Below are 23367 nucleotides of genomic sequence, written 5' to 3'. Positions count from 1 at the left end.
GGGTGTTCAGCAATGTGTGGAGTTGTCACATGTCAAGTGGCTGCTACTTGTCGACACCAGTGTCTCACACAATGAGAAACTGTACCTCCCAAGGCCAACAGGGTATTCACTGAGAAACACTATGGCCCAGAGCAATAAACGATTAGCATACTAATAATGACAATAAAAAAATAACCCATTTACTAAGCAATACAAACAAAACATCATTAAACAAAAGATGTGTAAAGACCTTATATAGAAAATTATAAATAGCCAAAATATGTCTATAATGTATAGAAATATATTCTACTCACATACATACACATCTGTACATACAATTATTCACACCTACACATACCCTGCCCTGTGTCAAGTCATGGGCTGCATGCTGAGCTGGGCACACAAGCAGTGAACACAAAAGGTATGGTCCCTGCTCACAGAATTATCAATCCTTTTGGGAAGTTTAAAGATTATCACTCTTGTCTGGTCACAGTTCATTTTACAACCTATTTTCATTTTAAGATTTAAAATTCAATTAGCTAGGCATGCCGGTGCAGGAATCTAGTCTCAACTACTAGGGAGGCTGGGGCAGGAGGATCGCTTGAGCATATGAGTTCAAGGCTGCAGTGGGCTATGACTGTGCCACTGCATTCCAGCCTGGGTGACAGAGCAAGACCCTGTCTCTATTTTAAAAACACAACAAAACTAAACCTTAAAATTTAGGTGCGGCTTTGCCAGGAACCTTGCTTCACCCTAACACTGCTCCCTTTTGAGCACTCTCCTGCTTACTGCCACATTCACCAGAGGCCAGATAAGGAAAACCATAAAGAGGGTTATGGAAAGTCCAGGTGAGGGTGAAGGACAGCAGGAGCAACAGGATGAATGCTAGTGCCTATTTCCTTCTGTGTGAGGTTTGACAGAAGCATGGGCACAGGCGGACACACCTGAGAACTCTCTCCGATTCACAACACTGGGACTGGCAAGCTCTTGCTGGCTGCCATACCTGATCATCACCCCTACGGAGCTGGCCTGCTCCTCCAGTCTGGCCTTGTTTCCCATATCTCTTCGCCACACACTTTCTGCTCTGGCAACTTTGCCACCACATCATCTTCTTTCAGTTTTTCCCAGGCTTGACCAGGCCATCCCCTCTGTCCTGAATATCCTCTCTAGGGGAAGCCATCTTTACTCCTGCTCCCACCTCAAGTGTCAGGCAAACTCCTAAGCCCTGGAAGCCTTCCTGACCCTCCTAGGCTCACTTCTGTGCCTCTCTCCCACTCCCACCAAACCTAGTACACGCCTGTGTACTTCTTACGTCCCTATAAACACTGGTTTGAATGTGTGTCCCCCACACCCCCAAAATGTATACTGACTACAGAAAAGAGCCAGTAGATTAGTTCAAATGTCTTCTATATGCCACCAAGGAGTGGAACTGAATGGATTGCAGAGAGATATTTCAGATCCAGTCCTCGCTCTCAAGGAGCTTCTTTCCATAGCAAACACAGACACACACACTCTCTCTCTCTTCTCCCTACCCCGCTGATAATCCTGAAGCAAGGCAGAATGCAGTAAGGATCACACATACAGCAATGATGGGCAGTGCTCCAAGTCTGACTGGTGGAGGAGAGATGACTGCACAGAGCAGGCGAGATTTCGGCAGGCCTCACAGAGAGCTGGATTTTTATTTGGAGGACTGCTCAGAGGAGGTGCATCTCACCCAGAAGGAAGAGGACAGGCCAAGGCACATAACGGACAGAGAAAAGTTTATTAGGGAACTGCCAGTAGACATGCGAGGCAAGACAGCTAAGGAAGAAAAGCTGTGGATAAGGAGAGCAGGCAAGGTGGATTCAGGCCAGACTATGGAAAGCCCTGGGTGCCAGAACAAGAAGTTGTACTTTACCTGAGGACAGAGGAACAAACCACTGATGGCATCTCAACAGTTCCAATTTGACTGCTGGTGTTTATGTTTAGAAGTACATTCATTAAAAGAAAATGTGAAGGTGAAGTGACAAGTTTAAATTCAGAGAAAGGAGAAAACAAAAATCACGCATCAGAGAAATATACATGACGACCTCACTGGGTTCTAGGACGATCAGAGCGACAATACCAGTTAAAGCCAGCGGTGCTCAGACCCCAGCACAAAGGCGGGGGCGGGGCAAGCATTGGTCAGTGGAATCAGTACCACATTAGAACACGAACAGTACTCACATAAAGTACAAGTGTTCAACAGTCATTAACAAATAAGCTGAATAACGAAAGGAACATAAAAGAATGATCAAATGAAATACCTCTTCTCAACAACTTAAGGAAAGAAAAGGAAAAACTGGCAAGGACCAAGCATTAACTCAAATGCAGATGAACTCAAAGAAAGAATCTCCTAGCAACCAGCCTCTCCTGAGAGGCATGAATTAGCACTATCATTAGAACAGGAAAAATACCACTTGGATTGCTGATATTTTAATACCCGGCAAATAACTAGGTCTTTTAACTAGGGGGCAATATTGATGAAATCTGCTGTTGCAGACAGCTGAAAAGCACATGAAATGACAACACCCTGAAAGCTAGAAAAAAGGCATTTGAGTCCACTATCATTACTCCATTAAACACTCAACAAATACTTAAGGAGAATCAACTCGGTGTAGGTGTTCCTTAAGAGAAATACAACTGGTGAGGCCCTGTGGCCCCCAGGGTTAAAGGCTGGGGGTGGGGCCTGAGGCAGACAAGTCAAAGGCTTTTGCTCCAGGTAAGTGCCTTCAGGAAGAATCGGTTAGTTACCCAAGCTAACAAGGGAGCAGGGGAAGGGTATAAGAAGCAAAGTAGATCAAAGACACAAGAGTTAATTAAAAAAAAAGAGACAGAGAGAGCATACTGGGCATTTCAGACACACCATAAGAAGGGGGAAACAGTGAGAAAAAATTGGTGATGTCTGGATTTTTATCCCCAGGGAACCAGGGAGTTACTGAAGAAGTGGAGTGACCATACCAAATACACACTTTAAAAACACCATTATGACCACACACTGCTGAAAAAATGAGCCCAAGGAAGAAAAGTTGTCAGTTGGGAGTTGTGGTCATCATCCACGTGGGAAAAGGGTTGGGAAAAAAAGATGGATTTGAAGATCTAGAGGAGACGGGATGCGCCTGGTAAGTAATGAAAGCTGGATCATGAGGACAAGGAGGCAGATGAGGGTGACAAGCAGTGGTTGACAATGGGGCCATACACTGGGCTAAGGCACAGAGGAGGGAGCTGGAAGACCCAGTTCGGGGGTGGATACGCTGCTGAATTTAACCTATCTGTGGGAAAACCACGGCCTGTCAATCCAATTAAGCCCCATCTGCTGACAGCTGTGCCAAATGCCTGACACTGCTCCTCTTTCCCATTTCCTAGAACCTTTTCCTCCAGACTCAGTAAGATAAAGATAGCCTGTTACCATCTCCAGCTCTAGAGGCAGCAGCTTCCTGCACCTTCTCTGCCCACTGTTTACTCTGAAGCTTTAATGCTGGCCAGGCAGGACCTTCCATAATGCAGCTTCTCTGCTGATGATCAGGGAATAGGTAAATGTCATAAACTTACTTCCCAAATCAAGTTAACGAGTGGTTACTTTCAAGAAAATGATGGCATAAATTTCAAGCGCTGGAAGTATTTATCATTTGCCTACATCCATAAATTACTGTCAGAGCCTCTGATTTCTTTGCCTCCTCCTTTCTCTCCAAGTTGAGGATGTGCTGCCAAATTTAATAATGAGTTTTAAAACAATTTCCATAAATCTTTTTTTAAAGTTCTGCCTGACAGTTGTTTCCTGAGATGTTGGTATATGATGTCATTTGTTATCAAATTGTAATTTCTTAGCTTCATTGACTCTTTTTCCTTTTAAACTTGGGGCTTCCAGGGTTTCACTATTTATTACCTTCTACGATCTTATGCTGCTTTAGAGTTCAGTCACCAAAACATTCTTGACTCTTCCTTCTGTCAGATTCAGTAACTTATATACATATATGCATATACTCTGGATCACTTGAGTTAGCATATTCTATGTCCATTGTTACTGAGGTAACAGATACTTTCTGAACATTAACTCTATGGGTAATCAAGAGCATAGGGAAAAAACTAATGTTTAGTAAGCATCCACCATGTTCCAGACATGTTTATTTAATCCTCACAGACACTCTCTGAAATAGACATTACTAATCCTATTTTTTAGATGAATAAAGAGAACCAGATAAGGTAAATCATACAAAGTCAGACCCCTAGCACATAGCACAACTATGGTTCCACATCTAGCACATCTGAATGCAGAACCCTAGCTTGAATCCCTCTAGTGAAAGTCACTTAGAAGCCATGAAGATTAGGAACCTCCATCTGCCAAAAGGCAGTGTCAAGGAGACACACCTTCACTTTCAGTGTACAGAACCCACATTTACCAGCAGGTTATACATTCCAAAAGTGCCGCTACAACCATTTCCCCAAATATCTCTAACTAAGGCCTAACATAGCTGATACACAATACAATGCTGGGAATGCCAAGATCCCATTGTCCTCTGCTCTGCCTTCCTCACAGCACAGCAGTGCACCCTGCAGAGGCACTCAATGGAAGGAGCCCTCCTGACAGGGGCACCACCCGCACCAAGATCTGGGACATAACTTGCGCAGGCTGTGGGTAGAGGGATGGCTGGTGTTTCTGACCTTGGGTGGTAGGCAGCTTTCCAATCCAGCACCAGCCCCTCTTCTCCAGAATGACCCCTCCACCCGCATACTCTGAGAAGCTGTCACAGAGAGCAGCTGCAGCGGCAGTGAGTGCAAATAAGCAAATAAGACAGGTCCTGGCAGAGAGGACCTTGCCCTCTGTGTTTCTGAAAGTTCATCTGCTCCCTGTTAGGTTCAAAGTAAGGCTCTTGGTTCCAGCCTCAGCATGGTCTCAGTGTCTAGCTAGTTCACCATGGTTTCCTGATTTTCAGAAGAGGATCTTCTCAGAACATAATGGCAAAGCAATAGCAGAAGGTAAGATGAGGGTGGAGATGCAAAGTGCAGGAAATCTCAGGAGCAAAATACAGGAGAAAGGGAGCGGATATACTATCCAATTGCGAGACCAGGGTCCTTCTGCCACTGGTGAGCCAGCACCACTACTGCCATTCCTAAAGAGGCATCAAAACGAGCTCCACCTAACATGGCTGCTTTGAAGAAACACTTTCTGTGGATGTAAAGGTGTCACAATGTTACTTTAGTGAAAAACATCAATTTTATTACATTGTGGTAATATTCACATTTAATCATCAAAATTCCTATTTAATCCACTTCCAGAGGTTTATGGCTGAGATGTAAAGACTTGATTTTCCAGAGTTAGGATCAAACTCCAGTACTAAACTGAGTGCCTTAGAGTGTGGTCACCACTGAAGCAAATGCCTGGAGATTAGAGGAGCCTGGGATATAACTATACTGAGTGTAAGAAGAGGGGCAAAGAGTGGGATGTGCTGGGGAAGAAAACAGAAAATCCAGTCCACAGAAAATCTACAGAGAGATTTATTTATGCATTTACGTATGCAGGCTGGATTGAATAACATCAGGTACAAACGAAGATGCTAACGTTGGGATACCTCAGTAACAAGTCAGAGATTTCCCCTTTCAAACACAAAACCATTCAGTAGACCAAGGGCCCATACTTTGCCATGAATAATACACATGGAAGGCATGAACGCTAGAAAAAGGGCAGCAAAAGAGACCTTGGGTTCAAATTTTCATCAAGTGGTCCCAAGTATTCTGAAAAAGATCCCCAAGATGCTAGGGGATGACTCTAAAGAGTCTTTGCTTGGCCAAGCTTTGGTCAGGCGTCTGAATCTTCTTCCGAGCCCATCTGTGCACTTCCTTATAAACTCCACTTTTAGCAAAGCACCCTGCTAAGTCAGATTAGCAAAAACCCCTGACCGCTGATGTCTAATCAAGCTCCTTGTCCTTGACCACCCTCAGGTGATCCTCCCGGCCTGCCTTCAGCAAGAATCCTGTCGGGTTGATTTAGCCAGAATTCTCCTTACTCCTGATGCTTCCTCTTAGTAATTTTCCATTCACTAACCACATCCCTTGCTCCTGGGCTATAAATTCCCACTTGCCCATGCTATATTCAGACCTGAACCTAATCTCTTTCCCCCTTAACAAAACCCCACTGCCGTGGTCCCTCTGCCTATTAAGATGGTCCTTAGTCAAGTATGCCTTACTGTGCTTTAACAAGAGTCATGGAGTATTTTTTTCTTTAACACAACCAAACCTCAGGCACAGGATATATAAAGTGTCATCCTTCAGCTCCCCCACTTGCTTCTATAACCAGGAGACCTTCACCCAGCCCAGTGGTGGGCCTGGGAGCTGTCCATGCCATCGTCTCCTATTTCAGGCTGGCTCAGTGGATCATCAGCCCCTGCCACCCCTGCCCACTGCTCCCCACTCCTCACATCCCTCCCTCAGTTTATAAGTGGATGTCCTAGCCCAGCCTCCACATACAAGTTCCTTTGATTACAAATCCTGTATCCTGTTCATCTTAGACACAGTACAGCACTTGGCATGCAGCATCACTTATCATCCAAGCTCTATAAATGATTGAGTAACAAATAAAACAAGAGAACCTGAGCTAGTGAAAGGAGGAAATAACTGAGTGAGGAGTACTATGATACTGTGCCATGCCATAGGTACTGTGCTGCCACATTCAGGACACTTTAGAAAACCTTATGTAACAGAATGGATAACACATTAAATATTTTCACAAACATTTCATGCTGATTATTTCCTCTGAGCTCCTGCTAAAGGTATTTTTGTTTTTCTCTTCCATTTGTTCAAATCATATTTATAATAACAGTAGCTTGATGCTTACCAAATGAATGTTATGTGCCAGGCACTGTATCCAGGCATTTCACCTAAATAAATTCCAATTTCTTACAAAACCTTGAAACTTCTAATTATTATCCTTGTGCTGTGTGTGTGTGTGTGTGTGTGTGTGTGTGTGTACACATACAATTCTTCTTCTTCCAATGTGGCCCAGGGAAGCCAAAAGATTGGACACCCCTGGTGTAGATGAATGAAGTGATGCCTCTTCCTAGGTATGATGACACTGTCTCAACAAAGTGGGACCCTGAGGGCCACAGGGCATCACCACTGTTTCTCTTATACAATGCCTACAGTGAGTTTATATATATATATATATATCTCATATATATATATATATGAGAGAGAGAGAGAGATTGATTTTTTTAAAGAGGCTCAGAGATGTTAGAGAACATTCCTAAGTTCACACAGCTGCCACGTGGCAGAGAGACACTAGGTCAGGGACATCAGGGAGCTCTACCTGAAACAAAGGCCATTCTTTCCCATGACACCATGCTGCCTCACCAAGGAAGAGATGCTGTTAACATCCCCTGCTGTTCCACTAGCATGCAATGGAGGTCTTCACAGCTTTTGTATCCTTTTTCCAGGCTATCAGATGTTGTTTTAGGCTGCATTTATATCTACCTCAGCCAGTAATTCTTTTTTCCCCCCTCCTTTTAATTAGCTAGGGACTAGAAGATCAGTTAGCTATACTTGTTAGTCCTGGTATGAAGTACTCCCTCCAAGTACGTATTGCCTCCAAGTACCCAACACAACGAGAGCCCCAAGCAGGTGCTCATCCAGTACATATCCGATTCAATAACAGGTATGTTAATTATCTGCCCATTCCTCAACCTCCAGGCAAGTGATGATGGTGCAATGAGAGCATGCTCTATAGGGGGTCAGCTGGTGCAGGAGGTGGAACCCGCTACTAGCCTGGGAGGAGTTCTGAGAAAACTCTGCATCCTCTACCGTATTACTTCCTTTATTTGTACCCCTATAAGACAGGGTCCCACCTTGTCGAAACAAGGTGCAGCCCTGTCAAAACAGTGTCATCATGCCTGGGAAGAAGCATCACTTCATTCGTCTACACAAGGGATGTCCAATCTTTTGGTTTCCCTGGGTCACACTGGAAGAAAAAGAATTGTCTTGGGCCACACATACAATACAGTAACACTAACAATAGTTGATGAGCAAAAACCAAAAAACAAAATACAAAAAAAGGTCATAATGTTTCAAGAAAGTTTACAAATTTGTGTTGGGCTGCACTCCTGGGCCACATGCGGCCTGCAGGCTGCAGGTTGGACAAGCTTGGTCTACACCTTTGGAAGAGATTCTGTGGCCTCTCAGACAGCAGTGCTGGCCCGGGAGTCTCTTGACTCTCAGCTTTGCCTCTCACGGTGTATCTGCATCACTCCGGATTCAACTAAGAAATCCCATCTGAACAGATTTCCATCTATTTTTACCCTCTTCTGAACTAAAGCTTCATTTTAATCATCAGTTAAAATAAGCTTTTTTACAAAATATGACGGGCTTCCCTCCACGTGCTAAGCTGAATTTGTTCTCTTTTCTGTGGCTCAGCCTTGAGGTCTTCCGCTGATAGAAGTAGCTTCTGCTTCTCAGGTTTGGTCTTTCTGTCCCCTGCCTCCCTATCTGCCCCTCACTCTCCTTCCATTTTCTGCTCTGCATCAACTAAGGGCTGAGAAAAGACACTCTCTCATTCTTTAGAAGTGAATGCAAAGAGGAACCTGAAGAGCCTTGGTTCCCTGAAAGAGGAAAGACCTGTGAAAAAGACTCACGGGCAGGCCTGGGAGCAGTGGTTAAGAGTTTCAGTGCACACAATTCAGGACAGGCTTGGCTCACACCCTCATATGTCCCTGGCATTCCACAGAGCTGAGACTACAGACGCGGAAGGTAAGATTACGGTACTTATTTTGCTTGTCATCTGTCTCTTCCCTCCTCCCACACTGGAATGTAATTTCTGAGGAAAGGGACCGTCTCCTTTGTTCACTGCAGAATCTTCAGTGCCTAAGAGAAAACCCTGGTCAGAAGCTAACCCAGAATGGGAATACTAAGGTGCCACCCTAACCCCGCAACCAGATTCTCAATAAATATTTATTGAATGAGGAATTACTGAATAACATTTCTAATTAAAATGCCTCTTCTATAAACAATATCCTTATAAACGCTATATGGTCTGGAACAAGTAAACTGAAAAAAGAGAATTCCAACAAACTGTGGACGCAGGGAGAAAGCTGAGATTCTCTCCACCCTTGGAAGAGGGAAAGGACAGTGTCATCACACCAACACATTATAGCTATGCTGCCTTAGGGATCAGCAACTCTGAGGTGCAATGGGTGGGGTCTTTGGGACAGTGACATACCCGCAAAGCCCAATTCCTCCACAGTAGTCAAGCACAAGTATGAAGAAACAGCTTGTAGGAAAACACAAAACACCACTTTTTCCCCCTTTTAGGGAGGAAGGTACTACTTCCAATTTTCTTTTAAACAAAGAACACGTACATAACATGTCCTGCTCCACATCTTCCCCAACTCAAAAAACATGAGAAAAGAGAAACCAAAAAGAGGAATAGTTAAAACAACAGGAGAAAAAAGAGTCAGAAAGAATCCAACTCATATTTCTGCATTCATGATTTCCCCATAAGAGAATTTAAAAATACAAGCATGGGCTGGGCACGGTTGCTCACACCTATAATCTCAGCACTTTGGGAGGCCAAGGTGGGCGGATCACGAGATCAGGAGATCAAGACCATCCTGGCTAACACGGTGAAACCCCGTCTCTACTAAAAATACAAAAAAATTAGCTGGATTTGGTGGCGGGCACCTGTAGTCCCAGCTACTCGGGGAACTGAGGCAGGTGAATGGTGTGAACCTGGGAGGTGAAGCTTAGAGTGAGCCGAGATCGTGCCACTGCACTCCAGCCTGGGCAACAGAGCGAGACTCCATCTCAAAAAAAAGAAAAAGAAAAAGAAAAACAACTATGAATTTGGGTTACAGTAGAGTGTGCAGGATCCAACATGGAGATTAAACATATAGATCTGTTTTGTGGTACCATTACAACTGATTTCAAGCAAGGTGCATCTTCTGTCTAGACACAGGAAACACAGAGGGGCAAGGCCTCCCTGGGCTGAGTTCTGCCCATCCAGCAAGAAAGAACAGGCAGGTGTACACACGAGAGAGACCTGTGGACAACATGACCACAAGTGAGAAAGGCAGCACCAGGCTGCGAAGGGACTGAAGCAAGGCAGTCATCTGTGGAGACTTTAATGAGGGTGCCATCCTCACTAAAGAGGGAGATTCAGATTGAAAAGAACCAACACTGAAAGCATGGCTACATAATCAGAAATTACCTCAAAGAGAATGAAAAGGAGAAAGCACATAAAGAAACTAATATTTTTAAAGGTTATACACCAAACATGAAAAATAACATGTAATTCAGGACAAATACAGTGGAGCCAATCTATAAGAAAACTTTGATTGGATGGCTAAACCAAACTGTGAATACTAAGGTAGTTTCCCCCCCTCCATTTTCATAGGAGAACAAAGAGCTGGTTCACTATGTGAATCACAAGGCATAATATTAACAGGTGACAGAGAAAGCACAACAATTCAACCTCTTTTTACAGACATGTATATCCCACAGACTCTAAGGGTTATTTTTTTGACCCATGAATGGTGTTCTAGGCCACGTCTATGATTCCTGATGGCCAAGCTCACAGGCATATCTGCAAGTGAAGTAATCACCTACAGTATTTTCCTCACTTTCAGACCTGATACATATTTTAAGGGAAAAAAAATCGAAAATTTATTTCCTACTTCATTCTATAACTTTAAACTTCCTTTCAAACATTCCACTTCTTGAGAAAGTAGAAAGGCAATACTGTAGCCTCTGAGGGTCACCTCAGACACAAGGAAATGTGATGCATAACTAATGATAAAATTTGAGATGCCACTATCAAGGCAGAAGAGTTCTGAATTTAATCAAGTCCGTCGAGCTTTGGAAGGATGGATAATAGGCAACCAGATGGACAAGATTTGCATTCAGAAAAGCTACCCTGGAAGATACAAATGAATGTGCCTCCGAATCCTGTGCAATCAATGATCTGCTGCCCAGCTTAATAAAACCTGAATTAAAACAATCACAAAACCAAAAATGTTTAAACAATTCATTTCACTTATACAGCTGAATCAATAATAAGGCAATTAGCCCAGCACAACAGAAGCTCCATTCTCTTTCTTTTTTGTTCCATGTGAGTGCTCAAGAAGCACATGGCTACCACATCCAGCTCTGGTCTCAGCTATACTGAGGGAGACAGAGACGGAGATGCAGTGGCAGCAAGAAGACAGGAAGTATCTCTCCATAAGCTGGTGAATGGTGAATGCAACTTTACAACCTTCAACACATGTGTGAGTGCAATTACATACATACCAGTACATACAACTGTCACTCTCCTGCAAAACCTGAGCCATTGAGACACGGGGAAAAACATGAGCAGAAAAATACTGGGCTGTGATACTGCAGCAAGGTACCTAAAGTTGACTATTTTAAGTCATCATGACTATAAAAGAAAAATAAAGCTGGGCACAGGAGCTCATGCCTGTAATCCCAACACTTTGGGAAGCTAAGGTGGGAGGATTGCTTGAGACCAGGATTTTGGAGCTGTAGTGAGCTATGATTGTATCATTACCCTCCAGTGTGGGCAACACAGCGAGACCTTGTCCTAAAAAAAAAAAAAAAAAAAAAAAGGAAGCATCCCTTGGAGCCATCAGAGGATCACTGAGATTTTCTGGTCTGCTGACCATGTAAATAATGTTCAATAAAATATGCCAAGAGCCATGCGCGTGGCACTGCGGTCCTGGTTCATGTTCTCTCAAGACGCAGAGAGAAAAGACGAGAGAAAGGGAAGAGGAGACAGTGAGCACTGAGCCTTATGAATGCTCCGTCATGTCAAAGATCCTGAGGCTCTCAAGGCCCCACGGTGCACTTGAGGAAACTAAAACTCAGAGAGGGTCACTCGCCCCAGGTCCCAAGGCCATTACAAAAGAGCGGGAATTCAGAACCACCACTTCCCACCAAGCCAGCTCACCTGCTGAGCCTCTCTGTGCTGGCTTAGTTAACAGTGACCTCATGGACAGCATTTTCTTCCCTTGTTTGATGGAAGTGGAGGCAGGACCCTCTAGTAGATTCCCTGTGCTAGAGAACACGAGTAGGAAAATCCACATATCCTGTTGTTTTCCTACTGTAATCTACCAAGTTTGGTAACATTTGATTTTAAAGGCAGTATTTTTTTCAGTATTCCAAGAAATCCAAGATCAATAATATACTCTTATTTTCTATTTTTAAGCTCCAGTCAATCAATGTGACTAGGCTGAAAATAAGAAATGCTACTTGTTGGCATGATACAGTGAACCTGCTCTTTGGGAAAAGAGTGTTCTCTGCTATTGGTTTGATTTCAATGACGGTTTCACCTGGTGAGGGGAGGCGGCATTTTCTGTCCACGTGTGTTAATTAAGATGAAGCCCTTCAATGGTTATTGTATGGAATGGAAGGGTACACTGCATTCAGGGAAGGTTTTCAGGTTCATCAGGCCCTCCTGAAAACCCTCTGGTCAAAATCTCTTTCCATTTGGTATTTGCAGCTGGTCATATCACCCTTCTGAGAAGTTACAGTGGGGCAAGTTTTGTTGGAAGTTACTGTCAAGCTCCCTTCCCAAGCACTCACTGGCCTTCCTCTTACCCTGGCAGAAGCATCTTGGTAAGGAGGACAATTCCACAAGAAAGCCAGGAGGAAGGCTGCTGCCAGAGAGCACTCCAGGCTTACTAAGGATGCTATGCACGCACCACCTCCCTGGGCACCTCATGCAGGGCCCCACTGGCTGGTTAAAGGCAAAGGGCAGGGGAAGCCACTGAGGTTCACAAAACCCAAAGGAAGCCATCGGACTGACACTTTTAACTGATCCTTCTAGCAGCTATGGAAGATGCTCCTCTGCTGATGGAAAACTTGCTTTCCATCCCTAACTCTACCAGGCTCCAGGTTTTTAAGGGGCAAATGTCAGAGTGCAAAGCCTCATTTCACCCTGGTTGACTTCTGCTTGTGCCACAGTTTCTGGGGCGGGGGCGTTCACAGTCCATCCCAGGTGAACAGCCTTTGGTAAACCTGCGCTGAACCACTTTGGCAGAGTCTTTCCTGCAGATCATGTGCCTCTCCTCCAGATGCCTTGGTGTCCTCCAGGACAAGGGAAACTGGAATAGCTTCTATGCTGCTGGACTGTGAGACCCTGGACCTGGGGGCCACCCAGAAGTGGCTGTGTCCGAGCTTGACCACTGGTAGTTGTGTGTCATTGGGTAGGGTACTTAGCTTCCTTATGTCTCACTCAGGTACTGCCAGGATGAACGAGTACAAGATTCCCACCCACACACAGGAAAAGTAAAGGCAGTCAGGGAAATAAGCCATGTGTTCCTCTGAATTCACTGCATGTCACAGTATAGTACAGTGTTTTTCAAACTATGAGTTGGAACCTCTAGGAGATTATGAAATCAATTTAGAGGATAATGGCTCATCTTTTTTAAAAAATGGAATGAAACAGAAAAGTTCAGAATATAACATTATGAAATGCATAAAGACAAATATTGTTTCATGTGTGTTTATCAATAAGAAACAAACTGGATTCAAATGTAAATTTTTTTACTATAGGTCTTAGTTTAAAAATTGGCAAATGTATATAGCAGTAAAACATCAGTATGGTTACCAGAAATATTGCCCAGCTATTTCAATATACAAAGAGCATTAAATACGCCACATTTTCTTTCACCTACTGATTAAGATTCTTTAAAGTTTCTAATCACTTGAAAGAAGTAATTTAAAAGAATAAAAAATAAGCCTACCAAATGCTGCCCAACTTAGACATCCAATAAGCAGCTTTTGCTAATTCAAATATTAGTATCATGTATTAATACCTTGTCATACAATAATTTTGTAGACTGCACCTGAAACTTTTGAGTCATCAGAATGCCTGCTAGGATTCTACCTTGCTGAGATGATATGACGTGCAGAGGAGGCATTAGGCACAAAGATGTTCATTACTATGTTGATTACAAAGGAAAAAGAAAACAACAACCTAAATGTCTAGTAATAAAAGACTGAATAAGTGGCAAATTTCCTACATGCAAAATTACGTAGTGATCAAAAATAATAATCAATAGTTTTTATAAACAGTTTAATACATCTGTAATTGGAGAAACACTTCTGTTTATCATGCAAAGTGAAAAAGACATAAATTTTATATATAGGACTAGCCACAATGGCTCACACCTGTAATCCCAGCACTTTGGGAGACCAAGGTGGGAAGATTCCTTAAGCCCAGAAGTTTGAGATCAGCCTAGGCAACAAAGTAAGACCCTATCTCTATGAAAAAATTAGTTGGACGCTGTGGCTGAGGCAAGAGGAATGCTTGAGCCCAAGAGTTCCAAGTTACAGTGAACTATGATTGTGCCACTGCACTCCAGCCTGGGCAACAGAGCAAGATCCATCCCTAAAAATAAATAATATTTTTTAAAAAATGTTATAGACAATGTCACCACAACTATATGTCATACAAATTTGGAAGGTTTGGGTTTTATTGTTTTGGTGACAGTGGTTTTAGACAAACCCAGCTTTTAAAAAATAGAAGAAATGAGACATAAAACGTTCACAGTAGTTCTCTTTGTAGGAGACAAGCACAATAGCTTTTTTCTATTTTTCTTTACTTTTCTATAATTTCTAAGTTTTCTCTAACAGGTAAATTTTACATCCAAAACGAAGAGAATGATATAACAACCTTTCCTTTTAAGTATACTGACACATACAGTTTTTCAATTATCATTAAATTTCCAACCTCAAAGGACAAGAATTTTATTCTGAAATGGTGAGAACTTCAGCAGTCACTTAGAGGGAAAGGAAAAGGGGCTAGTATGAACACCATTAAATGGTAAAACAAACAATAAAAATTACATGAGTAAAAGTAAAATGTATTTACCTCAGAATAGGAACGCTGTTTCATTCTAAGATAAGCAGGATTATGATTGGTTTAAGAAAGACCAAACCCAGTATTATTACCATCTGACAGGAACTAAGAAGCTGTTTGGACATCTGAGTAAGAGTTAAAAAGTCTGTATTTCATTTCTCATTTCTGCAGCACTTAATGACCTAAAAGTATATGCAGACACCAACAAACAGTCTTAGTTATTGAACAAACTAGTAATTGCAGAAATCACTCCAATCACTCTGAGTCCCAAGTGTGGAATGCAGTACAAACTACTGTCTGAAGACGTCTTCAACATCACAGCCAACAACTGCAACTTCAATATGTAAAAATCATTATTTGCTGTATGTTCTCTGGTATTCAACAGCACAAAAGCCAGCACTTGCTCCCATATAAATTAATTCATGTAGGAACAAGAAGAAAATTATTAAGCTAGTAAACAAAATATGAGTCTGACCTTGGCATAAATTACTATTTGAACTATTAAAGAATAAAAAGGAAAGACAGTGTCATATTAAATACTTCACTATAACACAAAGTTGAAATGAAATTATGAGTGAAGGAGACTGACAGAGGACACTGCCAGGCCCAAAGTCACTGCCATTCAAGCCACTGTGGAATGTGCAGCTCATCTGGGTGACAGCAGCAGGACAGGCGTGCCCTGACCACTCTCCCCGCTCCTGCCGTGCCTGGAGGTGAGGTGGTAATGACCTGCTGGGCTGCACTGTTGTAGACGGTAAAAGACATGAATCCCGCGCCTGCCCTGGTTAACAGGCCCAGCCCCATGTGGCCCAGGCACTATGGGGGACTGGCCTCAGGAGGCTCCTGGGCTTGTGGGTGTCCATTCTCAACCTGCCTAGTAACACTGTATTTCTCGAGCCTAACCAGCTCTGTCTAGTGCCATACAGAATTGGCCCTCACAAAAGCATCAACAAAAGAAGAACCAAACCAACCAAAACCTGCTCAGAAAAGTGCTCTGGGTTTCACTCACTCACCTTCAGGCCATACTCAGCTATCAAAATACACCTTCTGTTTATCACCAACTTTCCAGTCATTTTAAGATGACATGGAAAATGACCCACCCATTCTGGTCTGAGGCACTTGGTAACATTTACAACTGCCCAAGTACACATGAAGAAAGCTACAGACAATACAGCAAGTTCTGCTCACCAAGCAAAACAACTACACCCAGGCAGTATCAGTCCATGATGCTGGGAATCCCGTTTCTTCTTTCCTTCTCTGACTCCTAACTTGTTTTTGTAAAAAAGGGGGAAGAAGTGGGAAAAGATGATTTCCCAATTTATATAAACACACATGCTAATTCTGGGTCTTCTTGAAGTACTTATCAGTAGTTCCTTCTCTGATGGGAAATACACATTTATTCTGCCTAACACTCTTCGAAAAATACTAATTTGCATTAGGTATAAAATGTATTTGTTTTAAAGGTACAATAAATAGATAAAGTTTTAAAAACAAAGAAATTTGAGATCGTGGGCACAAAAACATGCTTCATAAACCAATAAAGTAGAGTTTAATTCTAAAACCAAAGGACCTTAAAGATGAGCCCCCCACCCTTTCTTTTCAACAGTCCCAGAGGAAGTAGCTGCTCCAAAGTCACAGGTGCTGGTGACAGGAAGGCTCCCAGCCCACCGCTCCATCACTGTCATTCTCCAAAACAGAGGACAGAGAGAAAGTGAAAAAATTATGTCGAAAATATCTCCCACTGAATTTAAATAAGTAGGCATTTCTTATTAAGAAATACTGATACACAAAATGTAAAAGAGAAAGAAAAACAAAAAGAAAAATCTCCTTGTAATACTGGCCTCCCCAAGCGCCCCACGTCCAACATTCAGAAATAAAGATGCAGCTCCACAATGACAGGAACCCACAAGATGCCCTTCCCAAAGTGCCAGCAGCCTCAGGACCACAACCTTTCCATCAGAAGAAACCCTTTATCCCCACTTGGCTGTCAGCTCAAGAAGCCGACAACTCCCATGCTGTCCCTTAGCATTCAAGCTCTGAGCCCGGAAAACTCCAAAGAGCGTCTAACGCCATCTCCCAACTTCCAAAACCAACCCAAGGAGCACATCCCCAGCACAATGTCCTACATCCTCCATACGCTGCTGAAGCCCAGGATGCCACTCCCCTGCAAGGCCTGGTGTTTTGCTCTTAACCTCCGCCCTCCCCCTGTAAGTCACCAAAAGGACTTTCTGTTCTCAAAGTTGAGCAGCCCTTTTCTGACTCTAATCTCCTACCTTCCCAGCTCACTCCCTGACATCCCAACCCCATAAATTCTTCCACCTACCATGACCACAGACCCCGATTCCACCACCTCTCTGCCACCCCTCCACCTGCTACATCCTCGCTTCCTTCTCTACCCGACCTCAGAGCCACAGCCTCATAGTCATATCGGCTACCTGGTGCTCTCACATGCCGCCACACTCCTCTGCCCTCCAAAACACTTTCTGGCAAATCCCAAGCTGATTAAATCTAACTCCCCATCTCCTCTGCCCCAAGCAGCTGCACACAGCTGGAGGAGACGCAGAATCCTGCTGATCGGTCCCACTGTAAACTCTTGACACCCCACTCAGGTAAGCCCTGAGTGATGTGAGATAGCATCACTGGAAAGGCCCTTTTTGTCTCTCCCCCAACCTCCAACACTCCCTGGCACTCTCAACTTACTGTCCATCCAGCTGAGAAGACAGAGGCCAGGAGAAGCACTGCAGCCCTCTTGCCTCCATTCTGCTCACCCTGCCATCTCTGCCCCCTGCATCTCTCTGACCTGTGGTCCCGAAAAAGGCACCTCCCTGGGGCCGGCCCCGCTACTTGGCAATGGCTCCCTGCCCCTCCCATCCTCTCTCTCCTGCATCATGCATTTCCCATCAGCACAGGCACACGTAATAATTACTCTCATTCCAAACACCAAAACTACAGCTTTCAACCAGCCTCCTCTCTGCAGCCTTCCCTCTATTTCTCTGCTTCCTGTTCAGCCAGGCTCCTGCGTGCTCCAGTTTCTCCTCCCTGTTCTCTCTGCAACCCTGCTCAGCAGGGCCATTGCTCCCACCTCCAACTCTCCAGCCCTTACCAAGGCCACTGCTAATTCAATGGCCACATCTCAGTCCTTATCTTACTAGAGATGCCCACTTTATCCTCAAAATGTCTTCCTCGCTGACTGCCGGGACCATCTCTCTCTCTTCACCGCGGCTCCCTGCCCCTATCTCTGCCCCTCCCCAGCTCCTTCTCACACACACCTCTGCTGCTTCCTTGTCCCTTCCCTCCCTGCTGCTTGGTGACCTCAGTCACAAGATTGTAATGAATACCCTCAGTATGCCAATGGCTCCCATGCTATTATCTCCAGCGCTGACTCCACTGAACTCCCATACTGCCCGTTCAGCTCCCCTGTTGACTAATACATAAATCAAAACCAACAGGCTCAAGACCTGCTCCTTCTAGTCTACATCAGTCACTAAGGAGCAACTCTACCCTTCAAGGCCTGCACTCATCCTCCACCCTCGCTATTCCCACCCAATCCAGCCCACCAGCAAATCCCCTGACCTTGCCCCTTGACATGCCTCAGGGTCTAACCCCTCTTCAGCACCCACACTGCACCCCCTGGGAATACTCCATTGTCCATTCTCTCCAGAGCTGCCAGAGGAATCCTGCCAAAACTGCATTAGGAGCACGTCTGCTCAAACTCCCACAGTGGCCCCCATCCCAGAGTGTGAAGTACTCATAGTGGCTGCAGGACTGGCCATGCCCTGCCCCTGCTGCCTCTCTGACCTCTCCCCTCCATCCCCCACCCTCCCTCTGCCCCTCAAACCCACCAGGCATATGCCCACTCTGCTGGGAAGGCTCCTTCCCAAGGATTCACATGGTTCAGCCCTCACATCCTTCAGGTCTCTGAAGGATGTCACCTTACGTAAGAGTAACACCATAAGATCCCTTTATATAAGCACTGTCTTAATACCTAACACATAGCAGTTACATGGCAGACACCGTTCTAAGAATTTTACATATGCCAATTTATTTAGTACAACTCATGTAATAATATTACCCTCATGTTACCTACAAGGAAACAGGGAGAAGTTAAAGGGCTTGCCAAAGTCACACCGCTAGTAAGTAATGGGAATTCGCATTCCAACTCAGGCAGCATGGCTCCAGAATTTCTGCTACACCCGCCCTACCCATGTCCCCACCCTTAACTTCCTGTTTAGTTTTCTCTCTTGTCTGCTTTGTTCATGACTGCCCCAGGGCCCCGGATGGTGTCCAACAGAGAGCGGGTACTTGGCCATTACTTGTTGAATGAGTTAAAGAACGATTCAATCACACTGAGCCACCTGCAAAGCTGTCATCAATCTGTTGCTGTACAGGAGTCACCAGATCACAATTAAAATAAGAGCCACTGGTTCCCATAGTGAAGGTGGTTTCCTTCACTGGCTGGAGGATGGGACAGTGACCTGGTGCGAGCTGAGCCAAGGAGCACCAGAACAAGTGGCCTTTCTAACAGCTGAAAACGAATGAGCAGCTACACCATGAACGGCAAAGCACAGCCTCAAATACCTTCATCACGGGAAATGCCAGGGGCAGGCCTACATTTTTTGGTTAAAAGCGTATCTTTTGTTTTCCCGCCTGTTATGCCTTTATCAAACTATCTGTGGTTTACAGTCACATGTTCCAAATTCCAGACCAAGCACAAACATCCAACCTGTGCCAAACAGACTGAGCAAGCCAGAGAACAGAAATCACAGGAAGCCTAGAAACTCCCCAAGTGTCAGACGTGCCCATTATTTCTGGCATTTCATGGCAGAAATACTACCCTTGGGTTATTACTTATAAATATTTCAAGCTACTGCAATGACACTGCTACTAAACAACACCTCAAACCTCTTGAAATCTTAGAAATTAAGATTGTATTTATATTATTTTAGGGTTTAGCAAGTTTTTCTTAAGACATGGAAACGTGCAGGTAAAATCGAGAAGTGTGAGAAATAACAGAGATGATGATGATGGTCATAATCATCCCACTGTCTCAAGACCACAGTAGTGTTTCCCCATCATCTGCCCCTAAATATAAATAAAAATTGCTATCTGGCTTACCACGTTATCACTAGTAAAGCCTCCTGTCTTTTTGAAACATGATAACTATCAGGCCTCTGAGCCCAAGTTAAGCCATCATACCCCAGTAACCTGCACACATACATCCAGATGGCCTGAAGCAACTGAAGATCCACAAAAGTGAAAATAGCTTAACTGATGACATTCCACCATTGTGGTTTGTTTCTACCCCACCCTAACTGATCAATGTTCTTTATAATCTCCCTCACCCTTAAGAAGTTTCTTTGTAATTCTCCCCACCCTTGAGAATGTACTTGGTGAGCTTCACCCCCTGCCCCCAAAACATTGCTCTTAACTTCACCACCTATCCCAAAACCTATAAGAACCAATGATAATCCCACCACCCTTTGCTGACTCCTTTTTCGGACTCAGCCCTCCTGCACCCAGGTGAAATAAACAGCCACGTGGCTCACACAAAGCCTGTTTGGTGATCTCTTCACATGGACACATGAAACAATAACATCTGAAAGTCTCGCTTACAAAGCCACATGTTAAACTATGGTTTTTCTAGAATTCAAATTAAACCACCTTTCTTAGACAGCGTCTCGCTCTGTCATCCAGGCTGGAGTGCAGTGGTGCACTGCAAGCTCCGCTTCCTGGGTTCACGCCATTCTCCTGCCTCAGCCTCCTGAGTAGCTGGGACTACAGGTGCCCACCACCACACCCAGCTAATTTTTTGTGTTTTTAGTAGAGACGGGGTTTCACCATGTTAGCCAGGATGGTCTCGATCTCCTGACCTCATGATCCACCTGCCTTGGACTCCCAAAGTGCTGGGATTACAGACGCGAGCCACCGTGCCTGGCCCTAAACCACCTTTCTTCAACCTACATGGTAACTATATGTTTTCCAAAATCTGTATAATCAATTTATCTAAAAATTACATTAGAAATTAGGAGACACTAATTTTTAAATCTAGAACTTATCTCGACATGCAATTTTGAAACTGTCAGGAATGAAGAGACAAACTGCTTATTACACTTCTGCTGGAGAACAACGAACAGCTCTGGGGTGGTACCCAGAGGGCCATCAGCCCCACAGATCCCACGAGGGGCAAGAGGAATAACCCAGCACTGTCAGTCTCTGTTCCATCCAGGATCCAGTGAGCCAGTGACAAGGCGGGGTTGGCAACAAGAAGGCCACCACTAACCACAAAGACCCTGGCAAAAGGAAGCTGCTCATGAAACATAAACTGGATATGACTGCTTATTACAATTCCTGTCCATGAGTTCATGTCCAAATCTACATTATGCATGGCAAATCTATACTATCCATGGCAAATCTACACTACCACACTTTTACTAAAAGCAGGGAAAGGACAAAGGAACAACTGCTTGCACACAAATGTGTTCTGGAGGCCAGTTAATTTAGGACAATTAAGTACTATTTAAATGAAAGAAAATCGGTAGTTAGTGGGGGAAAAACCCCACATTTTCCACTGAGCATGTGTGTCCAGTATCTTCATCAAGGAGAATATTTTAGGTAACCGACATGTAAGTATTTTGAAGAGATTTTTGAATCTCACTGACCTGTTACCTGACTTCTCAGATGATAAAGTATTGTACCGTGGAATCGAACATTTAGTACTATTTTTAAAAAGCTGAAATAGCCATCATTTCCTTCCACCTTTTCTGTTGATCAGCAAACAATCAAAAGAGACCAAAATCTGAAAGAACAATTATATTTTAGAAGTTTCCAGTACAGTCCAAGTCCCAAATTTCCTGTGTTTAATCCTCCTGTGAGACAACGACAAATTGTTTAAGGAGGCAGGCAGAGTACTCCAGTTATTTTTAACAGATCTGCCCAATGACCTTTCTTATGAGAGTAAAGGGTGCTAAACGAAGCCTAAAAATCATGAAATATTTAGAAGTAAAAACACCTACTTACTGTCTGCAACTTATTCTCTAATGGTGCAGAAAACAAAGTAGTAAGAAAGAAAAAAAATGATAAAACAAATGTGGCACAGTGTTAGCACTGGTGATTACAGGTCTACTTCAAGTTTGAAATTGTTTCAAAATAAAATGTTAAAGAACATGTATCAGCAGGATTATTACATAAAAGGATTATTTAAGATACGAACTATTTCCTACACCTACACACATGCTCCACCCCTCCCTCCCTCTGGTTTCCAAACAACCTCCATCCTTTCCTAGTCAAGATCCTAGGAAAAGTAGTCTCTCACCTCCTACTCCTGGCTCCAAATAGCCTCAAAACATGACTTCTGTCTCCCTCTCTCAATTAAAACTGTTCTCACCAGAGTCATCAATGACTTCCTACTTCCCAAATCCATCAGCACATTCCAGCTCTAACAGTCTTCCACCCTTCCTGGCAGAAATGCGGACTCCACTCCTGCTTCTCTGCTCAGTCTCTCCATGCAGTCTCTTCCTCTAACCCTTACATTTTGCCCCAACTCCTCTCAGCTCTCCAGTGCACTGCCTTGAGAAGATTCTGAGGATCCCACAGGCTCCATGGGAAACAGCAGTGATGGTTATTAACGTCTGCGTGGGTGGAGAGTGGGCGGCAGGAGAGCAGGGTGGCAGCACGGCTCTACCTGGAACTTGACTTCCTTCTCTAAAGGCTCTCCTTCATGGGTTAACTCATCTCCTCCTTTAATTCCAACTATTTCTAATACCCACCAAAATCTACTTTTTAAGGGACACTCCTCCACTGACTTCCAGACCTACAGAGCCAGCCACCCACAAGCAGTTCCATTTACTGTTCCACAGATGTGAACTCTTCTGCTACCAAAACATGCTCTTCCTTCCATAATCCCAAACTGAGTTAATAGCACCACTGATCACCCTGAAGCCAAACCACAAATACTAAAAATGTCCCCGATTTCTACTGTTCCCTCATCCCTTACATCCAAATCTATTTGGAAGCTCCTCTCATTTCCATCACTGCTTCCACCACCTTGATTTAAGTCCTCATCATCTGTTGCCCGGACTATTCAGTATCCTAACATCTCTACCTCTCGCCTCCTCCACCCCTACATCCATTCTCCACGTTGCTTTATTAGGATTATCTTTTCAAAATACAAATCTAATTTCATTTGTAAAAAATTTTAAAACAAAAATTCAGTCATGCACTGCATAACAACATTTTGGTCAACAACAGACTACCTCAATGACAGTAGTCCCTTAAGCTTATGATGGAGCTGAAAAATTCCTATCACCTAGTGACATCACAATGTAGTGCAACATATCACTCCTGTGTTTGTGATGATGCTGTTGTAAACAAACCTACTTTTATATTACGTTTATATGCCAGTCATATAAAAGTCTAGCACATAAAATTATGCATAGTATGTAACACTTGATAATGACAATAAATGATTGTTTTGCTGGTTTATGTATACTTTTTATTGTTAGAGTATGCTACACTTCTACTTGTTA

The 23367-nt window shown here is 43.7% G+C and overlaps 1 protein-coding gene across 6 annotated transcripts in view; it reads right to left on the bottom strand.

The window, feature by feature from the left end:
• The window catches only part of CCNY (cyclin Y), a 222971-nt gene that overhangs the window by 95357 nt on the left and 104247 nt on the right, over positions 1-23367 (bottom strand). Inside the window, exon 1 of one of the 6 annotated variants that reach the window (XM_015146743.3) lies at positions 17543-17670. Coding sequence (XP_015002229.1) covers positions 17543-17549 — 7 coding nt within the window. The 5' untranslated portion in view covers positions 17550-17670. 6 annotated transcript variants of the gene reach the window in all.

The sequence above is a fragment of the Macaca mulatta genome, chromosome 9, assembly GCF_049350105.2.
Source record: "Macaca mulatta isolate MMU2019108-1 chromosome 9, T2T-MMU8v2.0, whole genome shotgun sequence".
NCBI classification, from domain to species: domain Eukaryota; kingdom Metazoa; phylum Chordata; class Mammalia; order Primates; family Cercopithecidae; genus Macaca; species Macaca mulatta.
Note: the sequence above shows the minus strand (reverse complement) of the source record. Positions and strands in the feature narration are given on the sequence as shown.